Source organism: Drosophila mojavensis, unplaced genomic scaffold (genome assembly GCF_018153725.1).
Source record: "Drosophila mojavensis isolate 15081-1352.22 unplaced genomic scaffold, ASM1815372v1 contig_136, whole genome shotgun sequence".
NCBI lineage: Eukaryota > Metazoa > Arthropoda > Insecta > Diptera > Drosophilidae > Drosophila > Drosophila mojavensis.
The window spans coordinates 17,811,006-17,836,023 of NW_025318667.1; the positions used below are offsets into that span (position 1 = coordinate 17,811,006).

Genomic DNA, 25,018 nt, shown 5'->3' on the forward strand with positions numbered 1-25,018 from the left:
AGCAACTCTACTTACGCATACAAGTTTATAAAACCAAGCAAAGCACCCGAAGCTACACAGTTAAATTCTCGTAAATAACTAAATAACTCGTTCGTGTCAAATTTCAAATAAAAAAAAATCAAATTAAAAGAAATAACAAAATGGTACGCCGTGGACGTTCAGCTAGCCCCCCACCATCAGCCAGACGGTAAGTTGCATTCCGCAGTTCACCTGTAAAAGCGTAAGAAAATCCAATTGGACAAAAGGCACCAAATTGGATGACGCGAAAAGAACACATGAAACGTTTTGTTTTCTTCTTTGTTGCAACACAGTTGCAACGATGCGCAATGTATTTTTCTGCTTTCGTTAATTGAACTGCGGGTAAATGAAATGTAGAGTAAGTTCTGGAAGTTTCCGTGTCGCAAGTTGTTACGTAACCGAAAATAACAGATAAACACGGAAATCGAGACGAAAACTGTGCAACGAGCAAAGTTCAAACGCGTGACAAAAACAATGCATGAACTATAATTTTAATAAATTTCTTTTCATTTTCTGTATTGCAGCACAGTACCGGCGCCAGCTCGCGCCGCTGCTCCAGCACCGGCTCCAGTGCCCGCACGTGCTGCCGCACCACCACCAGCACCGATGGCGGCACCACCAAGCGCCGTTGGCATGCCAGCACCACAGCAGCCCTCGATGTTCCAGCAAATGGCTGCAACCGCTGGAGGCGTTGCCGTTGGCTCGGCCATCGGTCACACCGTCGGACATGGACTCACATCGCTGTTCAGCGGATCGGGCGATAAGGAGGCCGCAGCGCCAGCCGCTGCCGCACCGGCTGCACCACAACAACAGCAGCCCTATTATGGCCAGCAAGCTCAGGCCAATGAGCCACAAGGCGCTTGCGCCTGGGAGATCAAACAGTTCCTGCAATGCGCTCAGGGTCAATCTGATCTGTCCCTGTGCGAGGGCTTCAATGAGGCTCTGCGACAGTGCAAGGTGCAGCATCATCTGCAGTAAACAACAACAACAACAACAACAACAAAAACAGCAGCTCCAATAACAACAACAAATTTAACATAAAAAGAACATAACCAAATCTCATCAATCGTTGGCGAAATGTTGAGCTTGAAGTAGGGTTTTTTTTTTTTTTTTTTTTGATATTCTGCGTTTTTGTTTGTTTCAATTAGTTTTACATATATAATTCATGATATTGTTGATGAGACAACAAATTGTTTAATATAGTCAAATTGTTCAATAGAAATTTAGCGCCGCGGCGCCCGCCAGCTACAAAAAAAAATCCTTGGCTGCCGGCGTCGTTGGCCCCAAAACAAAAAAAAAAACATGTATTTTATTTATATGTATTTGCATTGTAAAATTTGCATTAAATTGTGAAATGTTCCATTCGCTGGGCGCCTGCCAAGAGATCAGCCCTCGAAGCACGTGAGCCCCTCAGGAAGGATGACCTTGCACTTTGACGACGCACTGTGTACCAAAAATAGTTGCACTGATTCATGCAGCCGGCTGACAGAGCGAGCGGGAGAGGGAGAGAGCGAGCGAATGAGTGTGGTGTGGGAAGGGGAAGGGTTGCTCGATTCTGCAAACATCGCGTGAGTCGCTTTGTTATTGTTTTTGTTTTCAATCGCTTTGTGTGTTTGCTGCGCCAATTGAGACTTGTTTTGGTGAAATAAATGGATTGGGCCAAGTAAACAGAATCGATTATGATAAACATGTTTACGATGACAATGACGATGAGTGCAGGTAAGTGTATGTGTGTACATGTATGTATGTGTGTCTTCAATGTTTGTCTCTTTGTCGCGCTCACTGGCGCCCACTATGGCTGATGTATCTACCTCTCTGTCTTCAAACAATTTCTAGAATATTATGGAAATTGTGGAAAAATATTTTTGGCAATTTTCTATGTATTTAACTTAAAGTCATACAGTTACACATACATATGTATGTTTTTATGTATATTTGTATATGATATGACTGATATGTATGTAAATACATTTATATAAATATTTTTTAGCTCAATCTGAGCTAATATAAAATATTTTTTTTTTTTTTTTTTTATATACATATACATATATTTTTCTTTTAGTTATCTTGAATTGTTGATTTCATGAGTCTTGAAAGATACATAAATATGTAATTCTTTTTATTTTTTTTCTAATTACTTACAAAATTTATTGAAAAATAAGAGTCTTGTGGATCGTACGTCTCAGTTCCAGAAGTGAATACAACGATCCTGAATATTTTAGGCTTTCTTTAAATGTACTTATATCTATGTATTTAAGTACAAATACTAATTCTTGGAATCAATATTATTATAAATGGGATTGTTTACATTTAAATTAAATATAATTAACATCTTTCTTTCAATTTAGAATTTGGCGACAAAATTGAGTGTACAGCCGAGAGGATTGGATATGTTACATTCACTGGTATGGTATATCCTGTTCAATACACATATGTATAACCAGAATTTGTGACATGGCGAACGTACATACATACTACATACATACATATGTTGATGAATAACGATAGGGTGCTGAGATCGGTTTGGAGAGAGATTAATCTTAGATTTCTTGGCTGGGATTGGACACACTGCATCACACTGCATAAGTCTCACATCAGGAATTATGGTTAGGGGGCATGGATGTTATGGCCGCTGGCCCTAGTGATTTTCCTCGTTGTCCTCGTCGTCATCCTCCTCGTCCTGGTACTGCTTGTCGGCCTTCAGCAGCAAGCTCAGCTTGTTCTCCATGATCGATTTGGCTCGCACCGCCGCCTTCTGGCCCAATATAATGGCACGGCGAGTAACGCCCGTCGATTGGCTGCGTTGCCTAATTGGCGGTCCCCGAAATAGCGGTGGCGTCTCCAGCTGCTTCTCGAAGGCTCGAGTATGCAATTTGCTGCGCCCCTCCATGCTGGTGGTGACCAGCTTGAATAGCGGCGCCGTCTTATTGAATTCGATCGCCCCAACTTGCTGCTTGGACGAACTCTGGTTCAATAGATCGCCCAGCAAATTGTTCAAATCATCCCGTTCCTTATGTTCATCGCCCGCATTCTGGCGATCCTGCTCGCTATTCGGCTTCATTGGATACTTGTACTTCTTGGTCGTGCGCGTGCTCCGGTGCGGCATCGATATCTTGTGCGCCTTGATGCCCGGCATTTGCAGAGCGCTGGGCGAGCTTGGCTTAAAATGTGGCTTGTATGTGCTGCGGTAGCTCAGCTGGCTCCTCTTGATTGTGGGCGTTTTCAAGGTCAAGCTGTCGTCTTGCAGTGCCTCAGGCAGTCGCAGTTTCAGTGGTTGCGATTGACGCAACGCCCTCAGGCGCGTCTCATACGTTTCCAGATACTTGGACGCATTCTTGGTTGCCTTCAGAAAGGACATCTCGGGTGTTGTCAGCTTCTCTAACAGCGGATATTTGACGCTTCCGCTTTGTGGGCTTGCACTGGGCTTGGTTAGTGCACCCGGCTGCAGGGGTCGGGCGACCGGCGATGAGCTGTGCGCTGTGTGAGTCCTCGCCAATTGATCCTTCTTGTCAAGTATATGCATTATGGGTAACCTAGGTGTTTGTAATTTTTCTGATTTCTCATCTCCTTTGCCAGTTGGCTTCGCATTCTCGCGCAGAAACTTCAGCATATGGCTCATTTTGTTTCCCGGCATGACGGACTCCTCCGGAAGGGCCGCTCTCTCATTCGTTTCGCTTTCCGGCTGCTCGAATGCCAGCGTCGGCACCAATGGCCGATCCATCAATGTTTTCGGACGTTTCACTACTTTGTTTCTCTCAAATCTCTCGCCCACTGTCGCATAGGTGCGGTGCGCATGGAAACTGGCCCACACATTCGATGTGGGCATCATCAATGGGAAATAGTCGACACTGGAGCGCTTCTGGGCGCGCGTCTTTGGATAGTGGCGCATTGTGACCGGCAGTCGTGCATAGCCAACTGCTGCATTACTCTGTGCATTAATGGGTCGCTTCTCCAGAAAGCTCAGGTTTGAGCGCCGTTGCACCATGGCCACCGACATCTTCCTCATCAGGCGAGAGCGCACCGATCTGTAGGTGCTCAATATAGCGGAAACTGGACTCTGGCCAACGCCCTGGGTGTTGATTGTTTTGGACAATGCACGCCTCCAGCGGCCAAGTGCTGTTGGAAAAAAATGTATAAAAGAAATGTATTCATATTTGATTCCATACCTCCGAAGGGCAGCATACGAAACGAGCTGAATCCTGGAAGATTATTCATATTGTTCACGTTAACAGACTGTTTTCGAGTCGAAACGACTTAAGATTAGACAAATGGTATAACTTTCTAAAAGAATTGGCACAGTTTGCACAAATACTTATAGGACTTTATTAATTTTAGATTTCGTATAAATTTACTTCTGGCTCTTGTATAGCTTGCAACTAATTAGAAATTGTATGAAATGCGGAGATATATAATTTGGATTTTCTGTATGAGACAAATTGTACTTTTTCAACTGAATTTTGTCTGTGCTGTGCTTAAATGTATCAAATTTAACAACTGACCTTAGAAAAGCCGGCAAGGCCTACGTGTTAATTTTTGGGTTTGCTACTAAATCAACGTGCGATATTTATTTGAAACTATTTCCAATCGATAGCAGGCAGCGTACAAACTGTCAATCGAACAGTGTCGCACAACGTGCGAAGCATACTTTCTGGCGGCGCGTAATTTGAAATTCCTATGACTCGCATTTGATAGGATGTGAATGTAAAGCTAGTTTCAGTTGGCACTGAATATAGCATGACACTTGTTTAATAAAATATTAAAATTGTTAGACAAATGTTAAAAAAAAATATACATATATATTTATCAATATGTAGATGTATAAAAACAAAAGCAGAAATACAGAACACGATATGTGTGGTGGTTATCAAAGTGTTGCATAACGTAAGAAGCATAGTTTTTGGCGTTATCCCTTTTGAGTTTTCAACTAATGCAAGTGCGAACGTAAAGTAAATCGAAAATCGTTTCTTATAAAGTGTAAATTCCTAATACGTATTTATTTAAATAATTACATTACATTCACTTAACTAGATTCATTACAGGTATAATTGATAAATAAATGCTCCGGAAATTATAGAAACCTATTGGCACGTTGCAGTATTTGAAGGCGTCTCTCCTCAGCCGTTTGGCTGACGTTGAGTAACCGCTCAGTGCGATCCAAGAGATCTGCGCACTCATCACTCGCCGGGGCGCTTAGACGCTGTCGCTTGTTGACCGGCTGCATGGGCAAGTTTTCGGCCTGTCGTCGGGATCGCCAATGCGAGTGCGGCTCGTGAGGAACGTTTAAAGTATGTCGTTCGCACCGTTCCATGATGCGCTCCAGAGTGTCCAGCGGTTCGTTCAGAACGGTCAATGTTTTGCGTTCGACGGGGTGATGTTGCTGGCATTTGTCCAGTACAGCCTGCGCCTTTCGCAGCACCTGCTCATAGTCAAGCGGCTCCTGTTGGGGCGCCAATACAGTCGCCTCTTCGATCGGCTCTTCCTGTTGTGGATTCTCAGCTGCCGCCGCCGTCGCAGCTGCTGCTGCCTCTTCTGGCGATGGCCAATCGTAATACCAGTGCGTCGCAAAGTAACGCTGCATGCTGTGACGCCGGTAAACAATAGCCGCTGGTATCGAGGCGGCATTGCGTTGCAGGACAACATAGAGCCGCTCCTTGGCAAAGATGTCCACAATGTCCAGGTAGTTGGGACTGCCCGTGCGCAGCTGCAGCTCAAGCGTTTGTATCGCACGCAGCGCCACCGCCTCCACCTGAGCATCGTCCTCGCTCAGCTGGGCATAGTTGAGCAGCCATTCACAGAGAGCGTCCTGCGATTTGTCGCTTGTCGCCGGCAGCGGCGGCATCTCCGGCAGCTTGGCCTGCTCCAGAAGCTGCACGATCTTCGCCCGCTGCTCCCGCGATTGCCAGCCACTCACAAAGTACTCCAGGCGATTGGGCAACGGCGCCTGGGGCGGCAGCGGCTCCACGTAGACGCGCAGCTCTTGCGGCAGCTGGGGTCGATCATCCAGCTGCTCGCCCGCCACCAGCTGCAGGCGACGCACAGCCTCGTTGTACAGCTGAACACAGAACTGAGGCACCTGGCGACAGCGCCAGCAAATGGCTACATCCTTTAGCGACGCATAGCGCAGTCGCTCAAACAACTCGTCGCCCAGGTGCCGGAGCACCCACTCGCGCAGCTCCATCTGCTGCAGTGAGCTGCGACTGCGATGCGGCTGCTTGGCCAGAAATTGGACGGCGCATTGGAGTAGTGCGACCAGCTGCAGCTTCTGCTTGCCACGCGCCATGGTGCGGCAGTCGAAGATGCGAAAAGCGCGCAACGTCTCCAGCTGCAGTTGCACCGCCAGCTGTGCCTCTTCCGTCTGCTGCTGCTGCACAATCACCGCCACATAGTCGCAGCCGCTGCTCTTGACTAGGCTATGCAAACGTTGACGCGCCTCCGGCACCTGTTTCACATCCACAAAGCATATGATGCCATCGGCATTTCTCATCTGGTTCGGATTCGATGGCGGCATGCCCTTCAGTTTGTGGACGCACAGTGCCACACCGTGGGCCAGTCCCGTTATGTAGGCAGGCTGGCCAGGCGCATTCGCTCTCTGGCTCTGGCCCTCGCTCTGTACGGGCTGCTGCAGCACACCCCGATCCAAGGCATGCTCCATGACCAGTCCCACGCTGCTGTCGGGCAGCGAGATCAACAGCTTGAAATAGTGACGAGCGCCGGGCGTCTCCTGCTGGAGTGTGTGAGCCAGTAGCTCCCAGAGGTCGAGCTTCAGCCAGCATTGATCGTCCATGCCCGCTAGCAACTGGCGATAGTCGCAGGCCTCGCCCTGGCGATAGCGACGCATCAGACGCAACGGCTGCTCCGCCGTCTTCGTGTTCAACAGGCGCTCGCTCGACTCAGCCCCGAAGCTCAGCGGCAGGCAGGCGAAGAGCGCATCCTTCTGCTGCTGCACGCGGCGGTAGTTGCGCCATCGTCGCCAATATTGACGCATCAGACCCAGCTCGTAATCGGTGCGCCGTATATTCCGCTTGACTAGCTCCACAATCTGCTCATCCAGCAGTGCATCGTATATGGCCAGGGCGCTGTGATGCAGCCGGAACTCCCGTTTGCACAGCTCGTTCAATTGCTCATCGATCAATTGGTCCAGCAGGTGATTTCGCTGTGTCGTGCGCTCCGCCTCGATGCGTCGCTGGCGCTGGCGCTCCGCCTTCGCCTCTGCCTCTGCCTCTGCGGCAGCCGCGGCGGCCGCTTGCTGTGCCTGCTCCTCGCGCTTTTGCCTCTCCTTGGCCTGCTGCTGCTCGAACAGGCGCTGCTGTCGCTCACGTTCCGCCTGCTCTGCCTTCGCCTTTTGCAGCTCCAGCAGCTCCTGCTCACGCTGCTTGGCCGTGGCTATGGCCTGCTGCAGTGCAGCAAATTTGGCCTCATCGGCGGCCTTCTGCTGTCGCTGTTGCTCGGCAAGATCAGCAGCACTCGGGCCGTCCTTTGCCATGCTGGCAGCCGCTGCAGCTGCAAAACTAAAGCCAATGGCTGTGCTCGTACTCGGTTTGGCTGCTTCAGTTGTATTCCTGCCGAAGCCTACCAAGCCAAAGGCTTGTTGTTGTTGCTGCTGTTGTTGTTGCTGCTGTTGTTGCTTTTGCGGCATTTCAAAGCCGAAGATGTTGGCTGGCATCGTCGGCTGTGGCTGCAGCTGTGGCGTTTGAGATGGCGGCGTGGCTGGCTTTATCCTTGGCGATATGGGCGCCGAAAACAACGGCACCTTGAACAAATTATCCGTGGATGTGGGGCTCTTAAATGTTGTTGTTGTCGCTGCTGTTGTTGCCGTTGCTGCTGTTGCCGTTGGCATTGTTTCGGTGTACGTTGCTCTTGGCTCCTCTTCCTCTTCCACGGCATTCGGCAGCTGATCTCTGGCTGTCCAGGCGCTGCTCTTCAGATAGCCCTGCTCATTGAAGCTGTTGTGCGGCCGATGATTGCTGTACAGGGATTTCGGCGGCAGTTCCTCGCCACAAATGCATTCGCCGACGCTCTGATTGCGCTTCGATTCAACCAGCTGAAGGAGAGGGAGAGAGAGAGGGAGAGAGAGAGAGATAGAGAGAGAAATAGCGGTTAGAATCGATTAGAGCGAGAGCAAAAGTAGCAGAATCAAAGAGTACATGAAGGTTCCCAATTGGTTAAGATTCCACTTCACACTCACCTCGAACTGTCGACTCAGCTTGTAGTGCTCTGGCGTATGGATGCGTGTCAGCTCAACGCGATCTGCTTGGTTCACAGTCAGGCCGCAGCCTTCGACAAATTCAATCGTCTCCTCGTCGCTGGCGAAGAGCAGCATTTGGCGTATATATTGGACGGGCAGCAAGGTGAATTCGTATTTGCGCGGTGCTCGATAGGCCTGCACAATGCGATGCATGGCCAGAATGCGCAGTCGAATGAAATAGGTGATCAGAATGCAGGCGCTCAGGTAGCTCGTTTCCGGTTCGCGCAGCAGCTGGAAGAAGCGCACGAAATTGGTGTCCTGCAGCGCCAAGTGGAACTGGATGGCCCGTCGGATTTCCTTGCAGTTCTGCAACTCGACGGGCAGCTGCGAGATGTCCCAGAGAAAATTCGCATCCGCCAGATTGAGCAGCACAATGTAGCCACGGAATTCGGGCTCGCGCGGACACTGGATGCCCTTGAGGCGCAGATCGTGGTACATGTACTTGAGCGTTTGCAAACATTTCGTCAGATTCTCGGCATTGATTTTCGCATCAAAGACGCTGGGATCCTCGGCGACCAGGCGGGCGGCGCAGTGGATGTGGAAGCGTGCGCATTGCTCCACCAGCTTGACGGCGCTGAGGGAGCAGAGCTCTTGCTGGGTAATCTCCTTGCGTATGGAGCGTGTTCGATCCCAAACGAAGTGGAACCAATCGCCCAGATTATCCGTTGTCTCACTGATATCCATTATCTCGTGCATCAGATAGCTCATGGTCATGTGGAGGACGGGTTCAGCGCGCAGCTCATGCGGCAGCGGTGTCTCCTGATCGGCGCTGCTGCGCGAATATTGCTTCAGGGCGAGCTCATGTGCGATCTGATCATCGGTGCCCGGCTTCAGTTCATAAATTGCCACTTGTCGTTGGAATTCACGAAGCACACGTTCCTTTTCAGGACACATGTCCGGGCAGTGGCCCTGTAACCGTTGTGCGTCGGTTGTCGAGCGCTTCTGATTCAGGCGCAACAGTTTGTCACGTGCATCCAAGACGCGATATTTCTCCTCGCTTGTGTACGCCGGCTTGCGCATAACGGCCTCCAGGTCCTGTTTGGCGGTCTTGAATTGAGCGGGTGCACGTTGTCGTTCACGCTCCCGGTCCTTCTCTCTTTCCCGTTCAGCATTGCCACTTGTTGCAGCTGAGGCGATTTTGCTTGAGCCGAAGAGACTTGTAGCTGTAGTCATAGTCTGTGGTTTTGTTGCGTTTGGTTTGCTAGAGCCGTATTCGTTGCGCCAGGTGCCACTCAAGACACTTAGTTCCGCCTGCACATCGGGGTCGACCCATTCCTCAGTCTTCTGGGCCGGCGTGCTCTCGTTCTCTACGTAGCTCATTTCAAACTCGTGACCGTTGTAGATATTACCCTCACGCAGTGCCAAAGCAGCCTCCTCTTCATTGGAATAGCTTACCGTGCAGGTCATGCGCCGGGGACGCAGCACAAAGTTCACCAGGTTGCCGAACCTACTGAAATGCGTGCGCGCCACAAATTTGTCGAGGAAGAGTTCTGGTATGTTTGTGCATCTGCAAGTTAGGATTCGTTATATGCGCGCTAACTGCACTCGAGTACTTACAGCAGTGTCTTGTTGTTGTAGGCAGTGCCTGAGTGTGCATCCGTCATGTCAGAAAATATAAATTTTACGTGAATTTCGTTTTGTTTCTTAGGTTCTTAGCTACTTTTCGCATTCGCAATTGGGCTTGTTTTGGTCACATTGAATATAACCAGTTTCCCACAGAACTATCGAATGAAATGCTTAGATTCGATAATTTTTTCTTTACAGCTTCGAAATATATGGGCACACTGGGATTGGCTGGAAATACGTATGCGCGGTAAGATTTTGTTAGACTCCATTTGGCCAATTGGATGCGAAAAGATAAATATTTTTTAACATAAAAGTTTATTTGTTGGCATACACGGTAAAAATACTTTATGACTGTAACCATAACAATGTAAATCAATGTCTGCGTTTTGTCTTGTTAAATTATTATATTATTAATATGAATAAATAAAATTGTTTTAAGCAACATATTCGATCAGCTGGTATACCATTTTGATATTAAAAATTAATTCATTTAAAAGTGTAAACAGGCAAAATAAAAGAATTTTCGCGCGCATGAAAATACATTCGATATATTTAACAAACAACTATCGCGATTGCAAAAACATCGTCTCGAATTGGCGCTAGTTGGTTAATCGATAAGCCAATATTCCCAGACTTGGCTAGTTGTTGTTGGCATTTAACGCGGAGACAGCGTTCGTAGCGCAGCGCGATGTTCAACGCTAAAGAATTTGTTTTTTTTTTTGTTTTTGTTTTTGAAATTACACGTTAAGAATCACTAAATGATAATTGTGTAGAATCGCTAACGAGTCAAGTGCAAATACCAAAACACATGTAACTGTAGGTGCAATCGCAATAAAAGAGAATGAATTAAAAGCATAAACGACGCTTACCTATAGAAGCGAAGATAACCACGAAACGACGTTGCGAACGGTGCGACGAAAAATGATCGAACGGAATATCTGTGCCACCAGTTGGTAAAAGAGACAATTTAACTTTTCAATAAAGCAAAAAGCTGCTAAAACAAAAAACGCGAGTCAAGCAACCGAATTGTGTATTTTTTTATTTTGAATTTTTTGTTTTTGTGGTGCAACAAAAATTTGCCATTGCCGTTGCAGTTAGCGGTGTGCAGCTGGTATTATTGTTGTTGTCTAACGTGTTTTATTTTTTTGTTGTTGTTGCGTTCGGTTACGACGTTTCCGATGATCTTGGCCTGTTGTTTGCCTTATTTTTTGTTTTGTTGAAATGTTGTTATTGTAACTCGTTTTGCGCGTGTGATTCATACAAGCAACAACAACCGCTAACAGAAAATGCAGTGAAATATGCTAAATGAAATAAACAAAGTAAAAGGCAAAGCGTAAAACAGCTAAAAGAGCGAGACGAGTGCGTTGACGAGTGCATCCTGCATTGAGAGCGCGAGAGATAAAAAACGATAACAAAATAAAACAATATAAAGCGGCGCTCTTTCAAACAAACACACAGACGCATATAGAGAGCAAGAGACACTCGCACACACACATACGCACCTTGAAGCGCGCACGCACACGCGATAGTTCTTTCTGTCTGGTGGTAGGTGAACAAAAAAAAAAAAACGTTTTTTTCCCGTCGTGTGTACAGCTGCTGTCAAGTGCGCAGCCGCAGCAGCGACGCCAAAGTCCTTTAAGCGTGGTAGTGCAGGCCGTCTCGCTTGCTCGCTCGCATGCCACACTGTCCAGCTAGATGAATAGCAACGCGCACGCACACATACAGAAACAGGCAAATAAACGTATGCAGCTGCCTGAGGAGCAGATGAAAGGAGAAGATGATGCCAAAGCCAAATGCCAGTAACAGACAACGACAACAACAACAACAACAACAACAACAGCAAGAACAACGTACGGATGAGCAAAATATGTATCTACATTAATAATAATAACTGCAACAACAACAAGAACAACGACAACGACTGCAACTGCATAAATACATTCCACACAAGTGCATTCTTATTAATATATTTAATTAAAGTGTTATCGAAAAAGTGTTATCGAAACTATGAAGGTTACCGTTTGCTTCGGCGATGTTCGCATTTTGGTGCCTTGCGGCACCGGCGAACTGTTCGTCCGGGATTTGATCAGCGAGGCCACGCGACGCTACAAAAAGGCAGCCGGCAAGGTGAGTAAAATATATATATTATTGCACCCCTCCACCACCACGTCTCCCCCCATAGCATGCACCTCGGTTTTATGGGTTTTCATCCCCCTGTTTAATATCGAACAGCGGAAATGCTGCACTTGAGAGCGTCAGTTGTTTGTGTAATTACGAAAGTCGAACCCAAAAGAAGTCGAAAGTGTATATACATATATATGTATGTATATGAATGCGTGTGCACATGTAATTGTTATCGCCCATTGGAAAGATGGTAGACGAGATCGGAATGTGTGCGAGTGTGCGTGTGTGTGTCTAGGTAAAATATTTGAATAATGATAAGCAGCGACCCAATAAAAAAACGCTCCAAAAAAGCAAAAGAAAGAAACAGTCAACCAAATGAGTTCAAATATTAACACAGTCGAGCGGCTAAGTCGAAGAGTTTATGCTCTTTGAGTCATTTGTATGCAAGCTTTTGAGCGATTATGGATTGTTTACATAAATAACGCTGGTATTATTATTATTATTATTATTAATTTCTCAAAATTATTAATAATGAAATAAAATTTTGTTAATGGTTCTACTGGATCAAAACTCTACGCATTCTTTATGTAAGAGCATTCCTTGAAAAGAAAAGATAGAAATGTATGTAAATGTTAAAAAAAAGAAAGAAGAAAAGATGATAACAACAACAAACAGAATCGAAAAGCCAAGCCGAGGGACAGGGCAGAGCGTAAGCCAAGACCACAGAATAAAAATGAAAATAAAGTAAATAAATACCTTTAAGAACCCAAAGACAGAGCGCATTGTGAACTCGGTTGAACCCGAAAAAGATCTGCTCGTAACTTCTCAACTTCTCAGGGGCAGCCAAATTAAGGGCCCAACCTTCTTCAACCGTCTTTTGCTGCTGCTGCTTCTTCTTCGTCTTGAACATCATCCACATGAGACACGGACAGGTACAACGCGCTGTAATGCACAAGGTAGTGGCAGTGGCAGTGGTAGTGGCAGTGGCAGTGGCAGTAGAGCGCATATAAAGAAGAATAAGACAAATGGTATAGGGTTCTGATTGGGGCAAGGGTTCCGGGCGGCTGGCTGCAGTCCCAGCGCCTTGTAATTAATCAAAAATGCATTCCACTCTAAAAGCCTTAATAAAAACATATATATGTATATTTGTATGTATGTATATAAGTATATACATAGCTATATGCTCCCCAGGGAAAATCAAATCAATTTTTATTATGTTAATCGCAAAGATCATTATGAAGAAGATGAGCATCGTGATGATGATGTTGATAATTAGGCTTTCAAACTGATTAAGCTATTATACATATTTTTGGTGTTTCATTATTTCCGGTTATGAAATTCAATTTTTGTTTTTACGTATAAGCAAAGTTAAAGATTGCTAATACAATAGAAAGGATGTTTTGGATATTTAAAAAAGAAAAGAATGAACGAATTATAAGAAATTAATTACAAAACTTATAAAAATATAAATAAATAAAAAATATAAAAAAATACATAATTAATTATATTTATATATATGTATATATAAAATTGGTTTTAAATTGTTTCAAGTGTTTCTAATGGGGACCACTAATTTATATAAAATATAAGTATATATATCTATTTGATTAATATATATCAACTGTGTACATATGTATATGCATATTATATAGAAATTTCTATATATATTTCTAGAGTCGATTTATGCATTCTAGATACTATATACGATCACTTTCTAATACAGAGATCTGTTATATGATAGATAGTGATCTATGTTTTTCCTCTATTTTCCATATATATAATCAATCATATTCAATCAGTAAAAACTGCAACTCTATGCAATTATGACTAGTATGAATATATATATATATATATAACTGTAGCATCCATCCAACGCCTAGTCCGACTTGCTTCAGTAGAGCACTCTGAACTATTATTATTATTTCTCTTCGTGTTGTTGTTGTGCTTAGCGGAGTGCAACGTGTGAATTTGGCAGAGATCTAGCCACACTCTCAATTGTTTTCTGAGTGAGTGGCTCGCCGCCAATACGAAAAAAAACTGTGCCAGCTGCAAATTGTGAAGCTCTTTAAAGAAATAAAGCAGATAAGAGGGCGCTTTCCATTTCGCGATCACGTGTATGAGCTGCGCGAAGAGAGACCGAAAAGTAAGACCCAGACTTCGACCCAGACCCAGACCCCGAGCCAGACCCAGACCCAGTGCCAGAGCTAGAGCCACATGCTACATCGCTCTCTCTGTATTATATTTGTATGTATGTATGTATATATATGTATCTATCTGCGTCTCGACAGCTCTAAGCGGCGAACTTGCTAATTATGCAATTTAATGCCTCAACGGCATAGAAATTGCAACATCAACAAAAAACAAGAAAAAAAAAAAAAAAAAACAAAATTAAAAATTAAAAAAGAAATATAACTTTGGCTCTGATTTCAAATTCTCTCACATGACATGACGGCTATCATCAGCCGTTGGCAACAGACTCTTCTCCCCCCCTCTCGCTCTTTCGCTACCCTTTGCTATGAATGGATTCGCTTTCGCAGCTGCTATTTCTCTTGGTATTTGGCTCAATCTCAGAGCAGCACAAAGCGATCCCAACACCATTTTAACTGGTGCAAATTTGCAGCGATTGCATTCATGTTTTGGCATGCCGAGTGCGTATTATGGCAAATGCAGCTAATTGCAAATTTATTGCCATACAAAACTCCGGGTAAATGCAATATAAACAGATTTGGGGTTCTCTTTGTATATGAATTCCAAACTAATGAAACATCATATTTCCAGGTAATCTTAATCAATTTACATAATTTAAAGAACAGAAAAAAAAAACCAATAAATTCCTTATGAATTCTATGGAAAATGGTTTATGCTTAGTAGACAAATTTAGTTTCGAATAGTATATGAAATTTATGCCGTAGTTCTTAAAATGTCTTAAACTATTATCTTTGAGTTTTGAGAGATCTTTACTATACTATATCTCAATATATCTTGTGCTATATTATACTTATACTACACTATATTATACTATGCTTATCTTAAGTTTATTTATTAATAGATTTAGCTTAGTCTTAATTGATCTTATGGTCTTATCTTCATGACCTTTCATAACTCTGCTTATTATTAGAATAAATGTTAGATATTAATATGTCGAGCGATCTTTCTTCAGGACCCATCCACATATCTTAATAGATAGTAATAATAATAATAGTAAATAAATCTTTATATATTTTAATAGGTCTACTGCTTTATCTTCAGGTCCTATCTTAACTTTGACTATTAAAAGATCTTGATAGATATTAATCGATCTACTACTATAATCAAAGCCTATTTTGATATTGAATATAATGAAACCTAAACATATCTTTATAGATCTGCTTAAATATCAATATATAATGCAATCGTATGATTTGAATTTCCAAATACCCAAGGAAAATGGCTTAACATAATCAAATCCTTTTGGCTGCCACTGGTTCCTATGGTTCCCAGGCATAAGTCGTTCGCTAGCCAAGGCCCAATCAAGTTCTTTGGTGTGAGCCCAAACCGCATTCCCGAGCAAATTGATTATATAATAAATTCGAATGAATGCTGTTGAATCAATTTCCCTTTGTCGCTATAGGATGCCCTCTCTCTCTCTCTCTCTCTCTATCTCTCTCTGTCTTAGTCTTTGCCTCTTTGTCTCTCTTTCTCTCAGTGCGTTCGGTGGGCGTTTTTATCGCCTTATCGCTAGAGCTCCGAGTTGGGCCAGGCGATCAACTGGGCAACCAGGCAACCAGGCAACTGGACAATCCAACAAGTTGGCCAAGTGGCCAACTGGTAACTGGTAACTGGGCGTGCCATTTGACTCATTTCTGTTTGTTTTCATTTCTTTTTTTTTTTTTTTGGGTCTTGTTCTTTGTGATTTTGGCACAGAGAACCGTCTGGGGAATCGCTCTGGAGGCGAGCAGAGACGACGACGACGACGACGGCGGCGGCTGCTGCTGAAAAAGATTCATTGAGCATTCAGTTGTTGTCGCTGTTGTTGAATTCTTTTGGCCACTGTTTAAAACCAGTTTTGCGCAATTTGTAAATTATTTCGTCATGGCAACAATAACAGCAGCAACAACAACAGCAACAACAACACCAACTCAAATTCAGTGAGAGCAAATATTCAATGAAACGCTTTCGAAGCAGGCGCAAAAATATTTTGCCAGTAAAATATTTGAAAATTTGCGCACGCTAATTGTAGCGCATTTTAAGTGCGCTCTAATTGGACCGCACACTTACGTTCGATTGGAAAAGTAAAAAAAAATATTAAAAAAAAAAAATATATATTTATATTTAAAAAAAAAAAACGCCTCAACAATCGACACTCCACACACCTGGACGAGAGCAGCAAGAAATGGGCACAATAATTAGAATTATGAATGAGAAGCAGAATGAGAAACCAACTAATGTATGTATATGGGTGCCCTATGCTGTTAGTTTTTATGGCTGAATGCAAATTGATGTGAAACTGATTCACTTTGCATTCAAACACGTTCTGCTACAGAACTGAAACTGAATAGGTTTCTTATTGGCTGATCGAGCGTATTCGCTAATCGTCTCAGTTTGACTTCATTAAGTGCCCCCACTTAACTCATTTCGCATGGCTAAGGATAACAAGCTGAGTATTTCACAAATCGTTGCAAGGTGTTTGCTGCAGCACTCTTGATAATTGGTTGATATTGGCCAGCGGCTACTATAGAGAGATAAAAAAAAAAAAAGGAAAATGAAAAATTATAATAAAAACATAAAAAATATTTTCTATGTACATAACCGGAAATCTAAAACAGGTTTTACGCAACACCAACCGCACTTTGTTGCGCCCTCGCCGCTCCCTCCTTCGCTCTGTTGGCCAACAAGATGATGGGTCCAAACAAATAGCAAAGCAAACTCAATGCATAGAACAAACGCAGATCTATTATGAAATGAAATAATCAAAATACAATTAGTTCTATATATAATGCTGATCATAGTTGAGCTCAATGAGCAATAAATAAAATGAAATAAACGAAACAACTATGCTAGATTATATAAAGAATAAGTTCTAGTTCCCATTGGAAGTATGCAAAGTGCAAAATCTTTTCCTTGGCTCACTTCAAGGCTTTCCTCGCCCCGCCTCACCTCGCTAACCTCAAAATTCCGCTGCCTTTGGCTAAGAATGCAAGCCAATTATAACTATGGGCGACTAATGCCATAATAGGCTAACATTTAAGTCGCTGTTTGCCACCTACTTTTGTCTGACCCACGACTGCACGGCAAAGGAGAGCTCAAGACGTACAATGTGGAAAACGCGCTCGAATATGTATGAATGTGTGAATGGTGCACATGCACGACTGCCTGATACTCTGTACCATGCTAATTGACTGGGCAAATATTGTGCATATATTGATAAGTTATAGACTATTGAGTCAATATATATATATGTATTATATAAGAGCTAAAAAGTTAAAAATATGCTTAGAGCTGGACCAAGAAATGGAGCTGGAGACAACACAGCTCCTATCATCTAGTTCATATAATGTACATAGCTCGTGTAATATTAGTATATGATTACTTTGGTTAAAGTTCACATAGTATATATATATATATTATATAAGAATTTATGGGAACTAAAACAGATCTTTGATTTGCAAATGTTTAAAATTAAAAATGTGCCCAGAACTGGACCAAGAACTGGAGTTTATGTAGTTCTTATAGTTTATGCTCAAATAGATTACATATTTTCCATCATCTAGCTCATATCATTTATATAGCTCATATTAATCGTCTGTGATTAATCTAGTTCCAGTTCACATAGTTAATATTAGTTCTTTTAGTTTAATTTCACATAAATTTTGTTATTTTTAACTTTTGATATTCATAGCTTTGTTAGTGCAACTTTGATTAATTCAACGTTAATCATAACTAGTTCTAATCGTAGCAAATTCATAATCATACAGCTGAACTAGTCATCATTTATTTGTAGGGTATAAAAATCAATTGCGTTTTAATTTTTGCGCCCACCTTGGCGAAAAGTCTGTCGTATAGCCCAGGCTTGGGTAGTTGATAGACTCATGAGGGTTGCCTACGATTTGTTGTTGTTGTTGTGTTGTCATGCCAACAGCCACAACATACGGCATATATATAGCTCCATATATATATAGTATATACATATATATATTTAGTGAGTCTATCTGGCATACATAGAGTTGCGACTGCGTCATTTTCCATTAAGGGGCGTCCAATACTTGGCTCATTGTCGTATAATATCTACCTAGAAACTCGCAATTCATACAAACACATACACACACACACACATTGGTAACGTGTTATACGTATTGGTTTTCCTATTCATATCTTTATAACGATTGCATTGTTGTGGGCTGCCTAAGCTGAAGCTCGGGCTGATTCATGCCGCTTGACCAAATTAGGCGCGAAATTCAATTGAATTGAATTATTGTTTCAGTCTCAGTCTCAGTCTCAGTTTTAGTCTCAAACTCAAACTCGATCTCATTTTCGGTTTGCCTTTATATATATATATATATATATATATATATATACATTTATTTTGGATGCCGTGTAATTGAAAATTATTTTCAACATCAATTGCTCTCGCCCACGTAGCGCACATGTCGACACAATTTCGGATGCCCAATCCAATCGTAACGCCCACAACCTCCACTTAATGCGACTCTTTAATTTCTCGATTTCGTTTTATTTTCGCTGCATTTGGACTGCACAAATTGATTAGCTCCAAAAGCACTTTTGCAGTAGTAATTGATATGGATGGCTAACAAGCTTATATAACGAAATAAAGCTGTATACAATATCTCTTGACTCTAATTAAAATACAAATATGTTTCATATTCCCATGCATACGTCTGTATAGAAAACAATCCAAAACGAAATATATACATACGTATTTCGAAATATGCTTTCATTGATTTCCATGCTAAGCAGCTCTTATCTTTATGGCCTTCCCAAGAAAAGCAGCTCAGCGATATTTATGAGCCTCAACTTTTCACCCCATTCAAATAATATTTGTGCGCTAACCAAACGGAATTTTAAATCAAATAAATACACAGTTTAACATTTTTGTTGAAAGCTTTTTGAATGCCAAATAAGCCAAAAAATATTTATCATATATGTGCCCAATGCAATGCAGATAAATCTATAAGTTATGCATATTGATTTCATATTCTATATTTATCTATGATTAGCTATAATATAATGAAGCAAGTTTTATTTGTTTCAACAATTTATTATTATTATTTTTTTTTTTTCATTTTTAATGCTAAAAGGTTTTAGCTGAGCTAAGCTAATTTTTTTTAAACAAAAATTAATTCCCAGAAAATATAATGGAATTAGAACATAATTATAAAAAAAAAAAAAAAAAAAAAAAAAAAAATAAAAATTAAAAATTAAAAAATAGAAAACAATTATTAAAATTTCATTTTATGTGTTCTAGCTTCTAAACTGAATCGTCATATTAGTCTGTTATGTTATACTATATTATACTTTTCAAATTCAAATTCAGTGCTCTACAGTTTCGTCTGCCTTATAGAGTATGCAGCGAGCATATGCGCTAGGTAAACTGCTTGACTGCTCTGCTCCTTCCCATTCGTAGAAACTGTTCTTGACGGCATTTGGCATTGCTGTTGCTGCTTTTCTGCCCCCAAATAGAAAATGGTTTGTTAGCTTTGGGCTGTTCGGGTTTCGGGTGGGCGGTTTGTTCTATTTGCATGCCTGCCACACGCCACATGCCACACGACTGCACGACCACGACTTTTGTTGCATTTTGTGGTCGGCTGGTTGGGCCGGAGTCAAACGGATTCCTTGGCCAGCTCGCTGCGCTCCACGGATATTGTATCTTCTACAATTACAATACATTTATTGCTGCACTAATTGAGTATCTATTTTGGTCACGCACGTGTGTTCCTCCTCTATGCTACCTTTGTGTTGTTCTGTTTGGATTTCTGGTCGTGCTGTTTACCAACTGCTGTCTGCTGTCTGTTGTTTGGTTGGTTGTTTGTTATACCCTGTAGTTTGTATAGGAATAGGATATATCAAACAATTGGATATCAAATGGATATGATATGATATTGGATACGATGTGATATATAAGACAAATTGAAAATTTATATGAACTTTTTCAACTAATATGTATTAGTGCTAATTTTCTAATATGCAAACGCTTTCTTATATACAAAAATGAAAAAAGAAAAAATAAATAAATGTATTACATATAATATAATAATATATAATAATATACAGGGTATTTATAAGTGTCTCCCTATCTCAAATGTCATGCTAAATTGTTTGGAAATACATCTCATTCTCTCTCGTTCCCTCTCTCACACACGCCAATCGAATGACTGCTGCATTGTTTCGTTAGGTTTTGCTGTGTGCAGGATTCGAAATATTTAGGGATACGAAGCCGACTTCGAGGGCCTGACACATTAATTAAACGAACTTCCTGCCGGGCGGCGCCGAGCTGCGCCCATTGCCCGTGCGCCGATTGCGTGTCAAGGGCCGTTACAGTTCTTCAACTGATTCATTGTTGTTCTGCCAGGCAATGCAGCTCACATAACAACAACAACAACAACAACAATAACAACAATAACCACTGCATTTCGTTGCCCTGGTAATATATCATTAAAATATAACAAACAACAACAAAAAAATAAACAGAATTTTTTTTTATTTTTGATATTTACCTCCTAATGAGAATCGAAACGCAACGGAAGCGCCACGCCATCGAGCTCATCCGTCCCGCGCACACCTAAATATTACCCTTCGCCTGGCTGTGCTCCACTCAGACCACATCCATTATAATAACAATGAGGCCAACAACAACTGCATTCAATATGCATTATCATCATTCTAATTAATTTGTTCACTCTGCTCTGCTTTTTTCTTCTTCCTCTGCTTCTACAATTTGTTGCCCATTTTAATCAATTGAGTTGTTGTGGCTGGGCTTTTTTGTCTACCTTTACCTCAGCGTCGAGTTCAAGGTGAATATTAAGTAATGCCCTAGCCCCTGCCCTGCCCCTGCCCTAACCCCTGCCTCTGTTTCATCTACCTCCAACATTTGCTGGAGCATGTTAGAGGTCGAGCTACACTCCATACATCATTATAAATATATACAATATATGGCTGCTACGCATCGCTGGCTAGACCTCAAGATTGCAGGCGAGCGCTTCCAGAGTTTCGTCGATATGCTCCATTGGCTTGCATTATGTCAAGTGCAAAAGGTGACTAAGTGAATGTCACTTGACAGGTGAAGGTTAACATTGAATGAGATATTATGACCATCGATCGGTTATTATCGATTCATGTGAGCTGCCTAAGGCATGCAATTAGGTTTAATATTAGAATAAGTTAATGGACTACTAATATATATGTATGTAGTCAAATTTCAAATGTCAGATAGAGGTTGTTATCATTGAGTGAGACATTATAATATATATCGATATATTGTTATCGATTTATGTAAGCTGACTGAGACTTAAGCTTAAGTTTTGTATTTGATTCATTTAGTAGAATACATGCTGAATAAGATGTTATAGCTATTAATCGATTATTATCGATTGCCGTAAGAAGCTTTTTAAAGTATTCAATTGGGTTTAGTATTAGAATAGGCTAATCGATTATATGCGTATTCTTGGAAGTCCAATTTATAATGTCACATAGACTTTAACATTGATCGATCGATATCGATATAATTATCGATATAGTTATCGGTTGCTGTTAGCTAACTTCTGAGACTTTAAATAAGTTTAGTATTTTATTGATATATTATAACTATCGGCCGATTATTATCGATTGTTTCAATCTAACTTCTGCGACATTAGATAAGCCTCGCTGTTACTCTTAGTGATTCATAATTCTTGAAGTTTGTATATGGGACAGGATTACTCATGCAAAATGCCCGGGGTTTCTTATCTGCACAGATAATAAACTCTTACTTAAGGTCTTTCGAATATGCACAACTTCCAATTTGTTCTAATGGATTTCTTTCTTAAATAAGTAAAACTTCTATTCATTCATAGCTGTATTACAAAAAGGAATTCCAGGCATTTAACCGGTTTATTTCTAGGCTCGCATTTCCGTTTCAAATATTTTGCAAATTTGCGTGCTCAACTCGCAGCTCGAGTCGAGTCGAGTCGACGCAACTCCCCTTAGCTATAATTGGCTTTTGCATATCAGAAATTGTCGTTACAAATTTTTGTTGTTGAATTTTTGTAGTATCTGTTTTTTTTTTTATATTAATTTTTATTTCTTTCTTTTTTTACATATTTTCTTTTGGGTTTCGCTTTTATCGCTGAAACGTGCGCGACGTTGCGATTGAATTGTTGCAGCTTCAATATTGTGAATATTTTGCAACTGAGGTTTTGGGTTTCGTTAACAATTTTCGCTGTTGTTTTTGCACCGCTGCATTTTTGTGGAATGCATCGCGCTGTGAAAATATGCTTGGGGAATGGATAGCTTGACGAGGTAGAGGGCGGGAGGGTAGTAGGGAAGGGGGAGGAGGGGGCGTGGCATAAACATGTGGAACATCAGGTCTGAAAACAACAGTTGTGAAGCTGACGTTGATCGTAATAATGATGATGATCGTAATGATGATGATGATGATGATGATGATGATGATGTTGCGCTGATGGCTTGATGGTTGACGGTATGTTGACCCAGCCAACCCTTTTGGGCTGCACATACACACGTCTCTCTCTCCCTCGCTCCCTCTCTCTCTCTCTCTGAGTGTGTGTCGTCATATCTGGTATACGCGATCGAGACGTACCGGTAACCGTGCATAGGTAGTGCAAGTACCACTCATGGCGTGCCAATTTCGCGCTTACTCATACTGCCCAGTCAACAACAACAACAACAACAACAACAGTGAAAATGCTTTGTCCGAAAGCCCGTACGTGTCAGAACAGCACACCGTGTACCCTAACTGAACCAAAGAGACAAACTAACAAAAAAGAAATAAAAGAACGAAATGTTTATATATTTCCACAGAGTTGCACGCCCACCGTACCCGGCAGTGCGTTACGGCGCAAGAGCTGCTTGGGCTGTAGGAAGTGCATACTGACCCAATCGAGCTGACGATCTAGCGTAACCATAAAAGAGAACTGCCACAAAGTACAGCACACTGATAGCGTACCCTCAGCTGTCTATTAAAATTATCAATTTGTCGTTTGCTGTATATAATTAAATGCTGGCAAACAAGCTTAAATGTTGACGGGTTTGAGGTCTGAGGTTTCGGGTTCGGGTTCGCTGCGTATATTTTAACTACAATAGAATACAGACTTTGATCATAAAAATATAATAATTTTGTATTCATCTATTTGCCAAGATCGAAATATATATAAATTTTGTATTAAAATATTTTAAAATAAAAAATTTTTAACTGATTTTCAATCGTGCAATGCAATGAGATATGTTGCATATAATTTATGCTAAATATATAAAGTGGATCAGCAGTAAATTAGTCGTTAAATTTTTATTATTCCACTATAAAATTGTAGAGCAAACAGTAGTTCCTCGATTGCCATACCCACAATGAGCGTAGATATATAATTTTTGCTCAATCCTTACTATGAATCCTGAGTAACGTACGGTAAGGTGTATACGATCTAAGACTATGGGAATTACGGTATTTTTTAGTATGTCAATGGAACTACTGCTGAGGTCCATAAATACATAGATTTGTCCATAATAGCTTCCAATAGCTTCAATAGCTTCCTTTATAGCTTTCGACGATAAATGTTTCCCATTTTCAAGCAGAGCAAGACAAACATTGCATGCAATCAACATACTCTTTAAGCAAGCTATAAGTAGTATAACATATGTAGATTCAAGTTAATTACTTGACTTCGACTGCTCTTGCTGTGATTCAAAAGAGATTTGTGCTTAAAGCCACACTCTTTTGGTTTTTTTTGGATACGTGGGTAAACTTTTAAATTTGAGATTTAGATATCACTCAAATCCAGTTAATGTTCTTAGTAAAACATTTGCATTAAACATATATGTGAAAAATATCAATAAAACTTGAACAACTTTTATACTGTTTGAGCCCAATTGCTTACCTAAACATCCTGAACTACAACTGACTCATGATAAAAGGAAAAATAATAAAATAAAACAAGAGAACGAGATTTATGCTATTGAGTCAATTCGTCAGTTCTCACAAGTCTGCCGGAAATGCTTCAATTAAAAGACAATAGTTACGAAAAGGTATTTCATTCACAATAAACCGTCTGCCGGCATATGAGGTATTACGATTTCAAATGAAATTCTAACAAAAATGTTGGTAGATCGAAGATTATATGTCTGGAATTCCGGAAGTGCTCAAATATTTGAAGCGAAGTCTTCCAATCGAAGTTCAAAGACTCGAACAACTCGAACATTATATAATGCGATGCTACGCTACAAATTTAACGGTGAGATGGCGCCTGTATTTATGTGTGTGTGTGTGTGCTTGTGTGTGTTTGTGTGTTCGGCTTACACAGTATTTAGGCACATTATGCTGTCACACAGCATCCAGAATTTGTGGGTACGTTGACTCACGCAGAGCAGAACCGAGCAGAGCAAATAATATTTGCTACGTGTACGAGATCGTACAAGTATTTATCCAGGTGTTTCCTCTAAAAGAAACGAGAAAAAACGTAAATTTTAATGCATGAATCATTTGGTAAAGTCAACAATGGAGCTGCCGCAGTTGCCACATTCAGAGTGGGAGTGGAGGCACATAGAGAGAGAGAGAGAGAGAGAGAGAGAGAGAGAGAGAGAGAGGAGATAAAGAGAGCGAAAGATCGGGAGAGTAACGCGCGTTCGCCAGTGTTGCCAAACGACTCCGTTGCAAAGAATGTTGAAGGCCACAAGAGGTCGTAAAATGCTCGGATCTTTATTTTAGTTTTTTTTTTTGTTTTTTGTTTTTATTTTGGTTTTTTTTTCATGCAGCAAACGGCGACGCGCACTTTGAAGCCAACGGCGGCAACGACTTTGACTTCGACTTCGACTTTGGCAGCGTCTTACATTAATTTTTAAATTCGTTTATTTCATTTTTCT

The 25,018-nt window shown here is 41.7% G+C and overlaps 4 protein-coding genes across 4 annotated transcripts in view; 2 read left to right on the forward strand and 2 right to left on the reverse strand.

The window, feature by feature from the left end:
• Positions 1 to 18: 18 nt before the first annotated feature.
• Positions 19 to 1,026, forward strand: LOC6584112 (coiled-coil-helix-coiled-coil-helix domain-containing protein 2). Its single transcript, XM_002009736.4, has 2 exons — positions 19 to 187; positions 543 to 1,026. Exons 1-2 carry the CDS (start codon positions 141 to 143, stop codon positions 994 to 996), a joined length of 501 nt encoding a protein of 166 aa, XP_002009772.1. The 5' UTR covers positions 19 to 140; the 3' UTR covers positions 997 to 1,026.
• Positions 1,027 to 2,232: 1,206 nt separating this feature from the next.
• On the reverse strand, positions 2,233 to 4,511 carry LOC6584113. Its single transcript, XM_002009737.4, has 2 exons — positions 4,185 to 4,511; positions 2,233 to 4,134 (listed from the first exon to the last, which is right to left on the reverse strand). The coding sequence occupies exons 1-2, from the start codon at positions 4,231 to 4,233 to the stop codon at positions 2,657 to 2,659; spliced, it is 1,527 nt and encodes a 508-aa protein (XP_002009773.1). The 5' UTR covers positions 4,234 to 4,511; the 3' UTR covers positions 2,233 to 2,656.
• A 468-nt stretch (positions 4,512 to 4,979) lies between these two features.
• On the reverse strand, positions 4,980 to 10,017 carry LOC6584114 (protein xmas-2). Its single transcript, XM_002009738.4, has 3 exons — positions 9,821 to 10,017; positions 8,204 to 9,770; positions 4,980 to 8,059 (listed from the first exon to the last, which is right to left on the reverse strand). The coding sequence occupies exons 1-3, from the start codon at positions 9,865 to 9,867 to the stop codon at positions 5,087 to 5,089; spliced, it is 4,587 nt and encodes a 1,528-aa protein (XP_002009774.1). The 5' UTR covers positions 9,868 to 10,017; the 3' UTR covers positions 4,980 to 5,086.
• Positions 10,018 to 10,910: 893 nt separating this feature from the next.
• LOC6584117 (partitioning defective 3 homolog) overlaps positions 10,911 to 25,018 on the forward strand; it is a 49,170-nt gene continuing 35,062 nt past the window's right edge. The window contains exon 1 of the mRNA XM_015161662.3: positions 10,911 to 11,956. Coding sequence (XP_015017148.1) covers positions 11,837 to 11,956 — 120 coding nt within the window. The 5' untranslated portion in view covers positions 10,911 to 11,836. The remainder of the gene's footprint in view (positions 11,957 to 25,018) is intronic.

Excerpts from the sequence above, each read along its gene's own strand:
- LOC6584112 (XM_002009736.4), top strand. The coding sequence starts at position 141 with ATGGTACGCCGTGGACGTTCAGCTAGCCCCCCACCATCAGCCAGACG. Across the intron at positions 188-542 it reads CCCCCACCATCAGCCAGACG|CACAGTACCGGCGCCAGCTC; the intron begins GTAAGTTGCATT and ends TCTGTATTGCAG.
- LOC6584113 (XM_002009737.4), bottom strand. The coding sequence starts at position 4,233 with ATGAATAATCTTCCAGGATTCAGCTCGTTTCGTATGCTGCCCTTCGGA. Across the intron at positions 4,135-4,184 it reads TCGTATGCTGCCCTTCGGAG|CACTTGGCCGCTGGAGGCGT; the intron begins GTATGGAATCAA and ends TTTTTCCAACAG.
- LOC6584114 (XM_002009738.4), bottom strand. The coding sequence starts at position 9,867 with ATGACGGATGCACACTCAGGCACTGCCTACAACAACAAGACACTGCT. Across the intron at positions 9,771-9,820 it reads TACAACAACAAGACACTGCT|ATGCACAAACATACCAGAAC; the intron begins GTAAGTACTCGA and ends CCTAACTTGCAG. Across the intron at positions 8,060-8,203 it reads AGCTGAGTCGACAGTTCGAG|CTGGTTGAATCGAAGCGCAA; the intron begins GTGAGTGTGAAG and ends CCTCTCCTTCAG.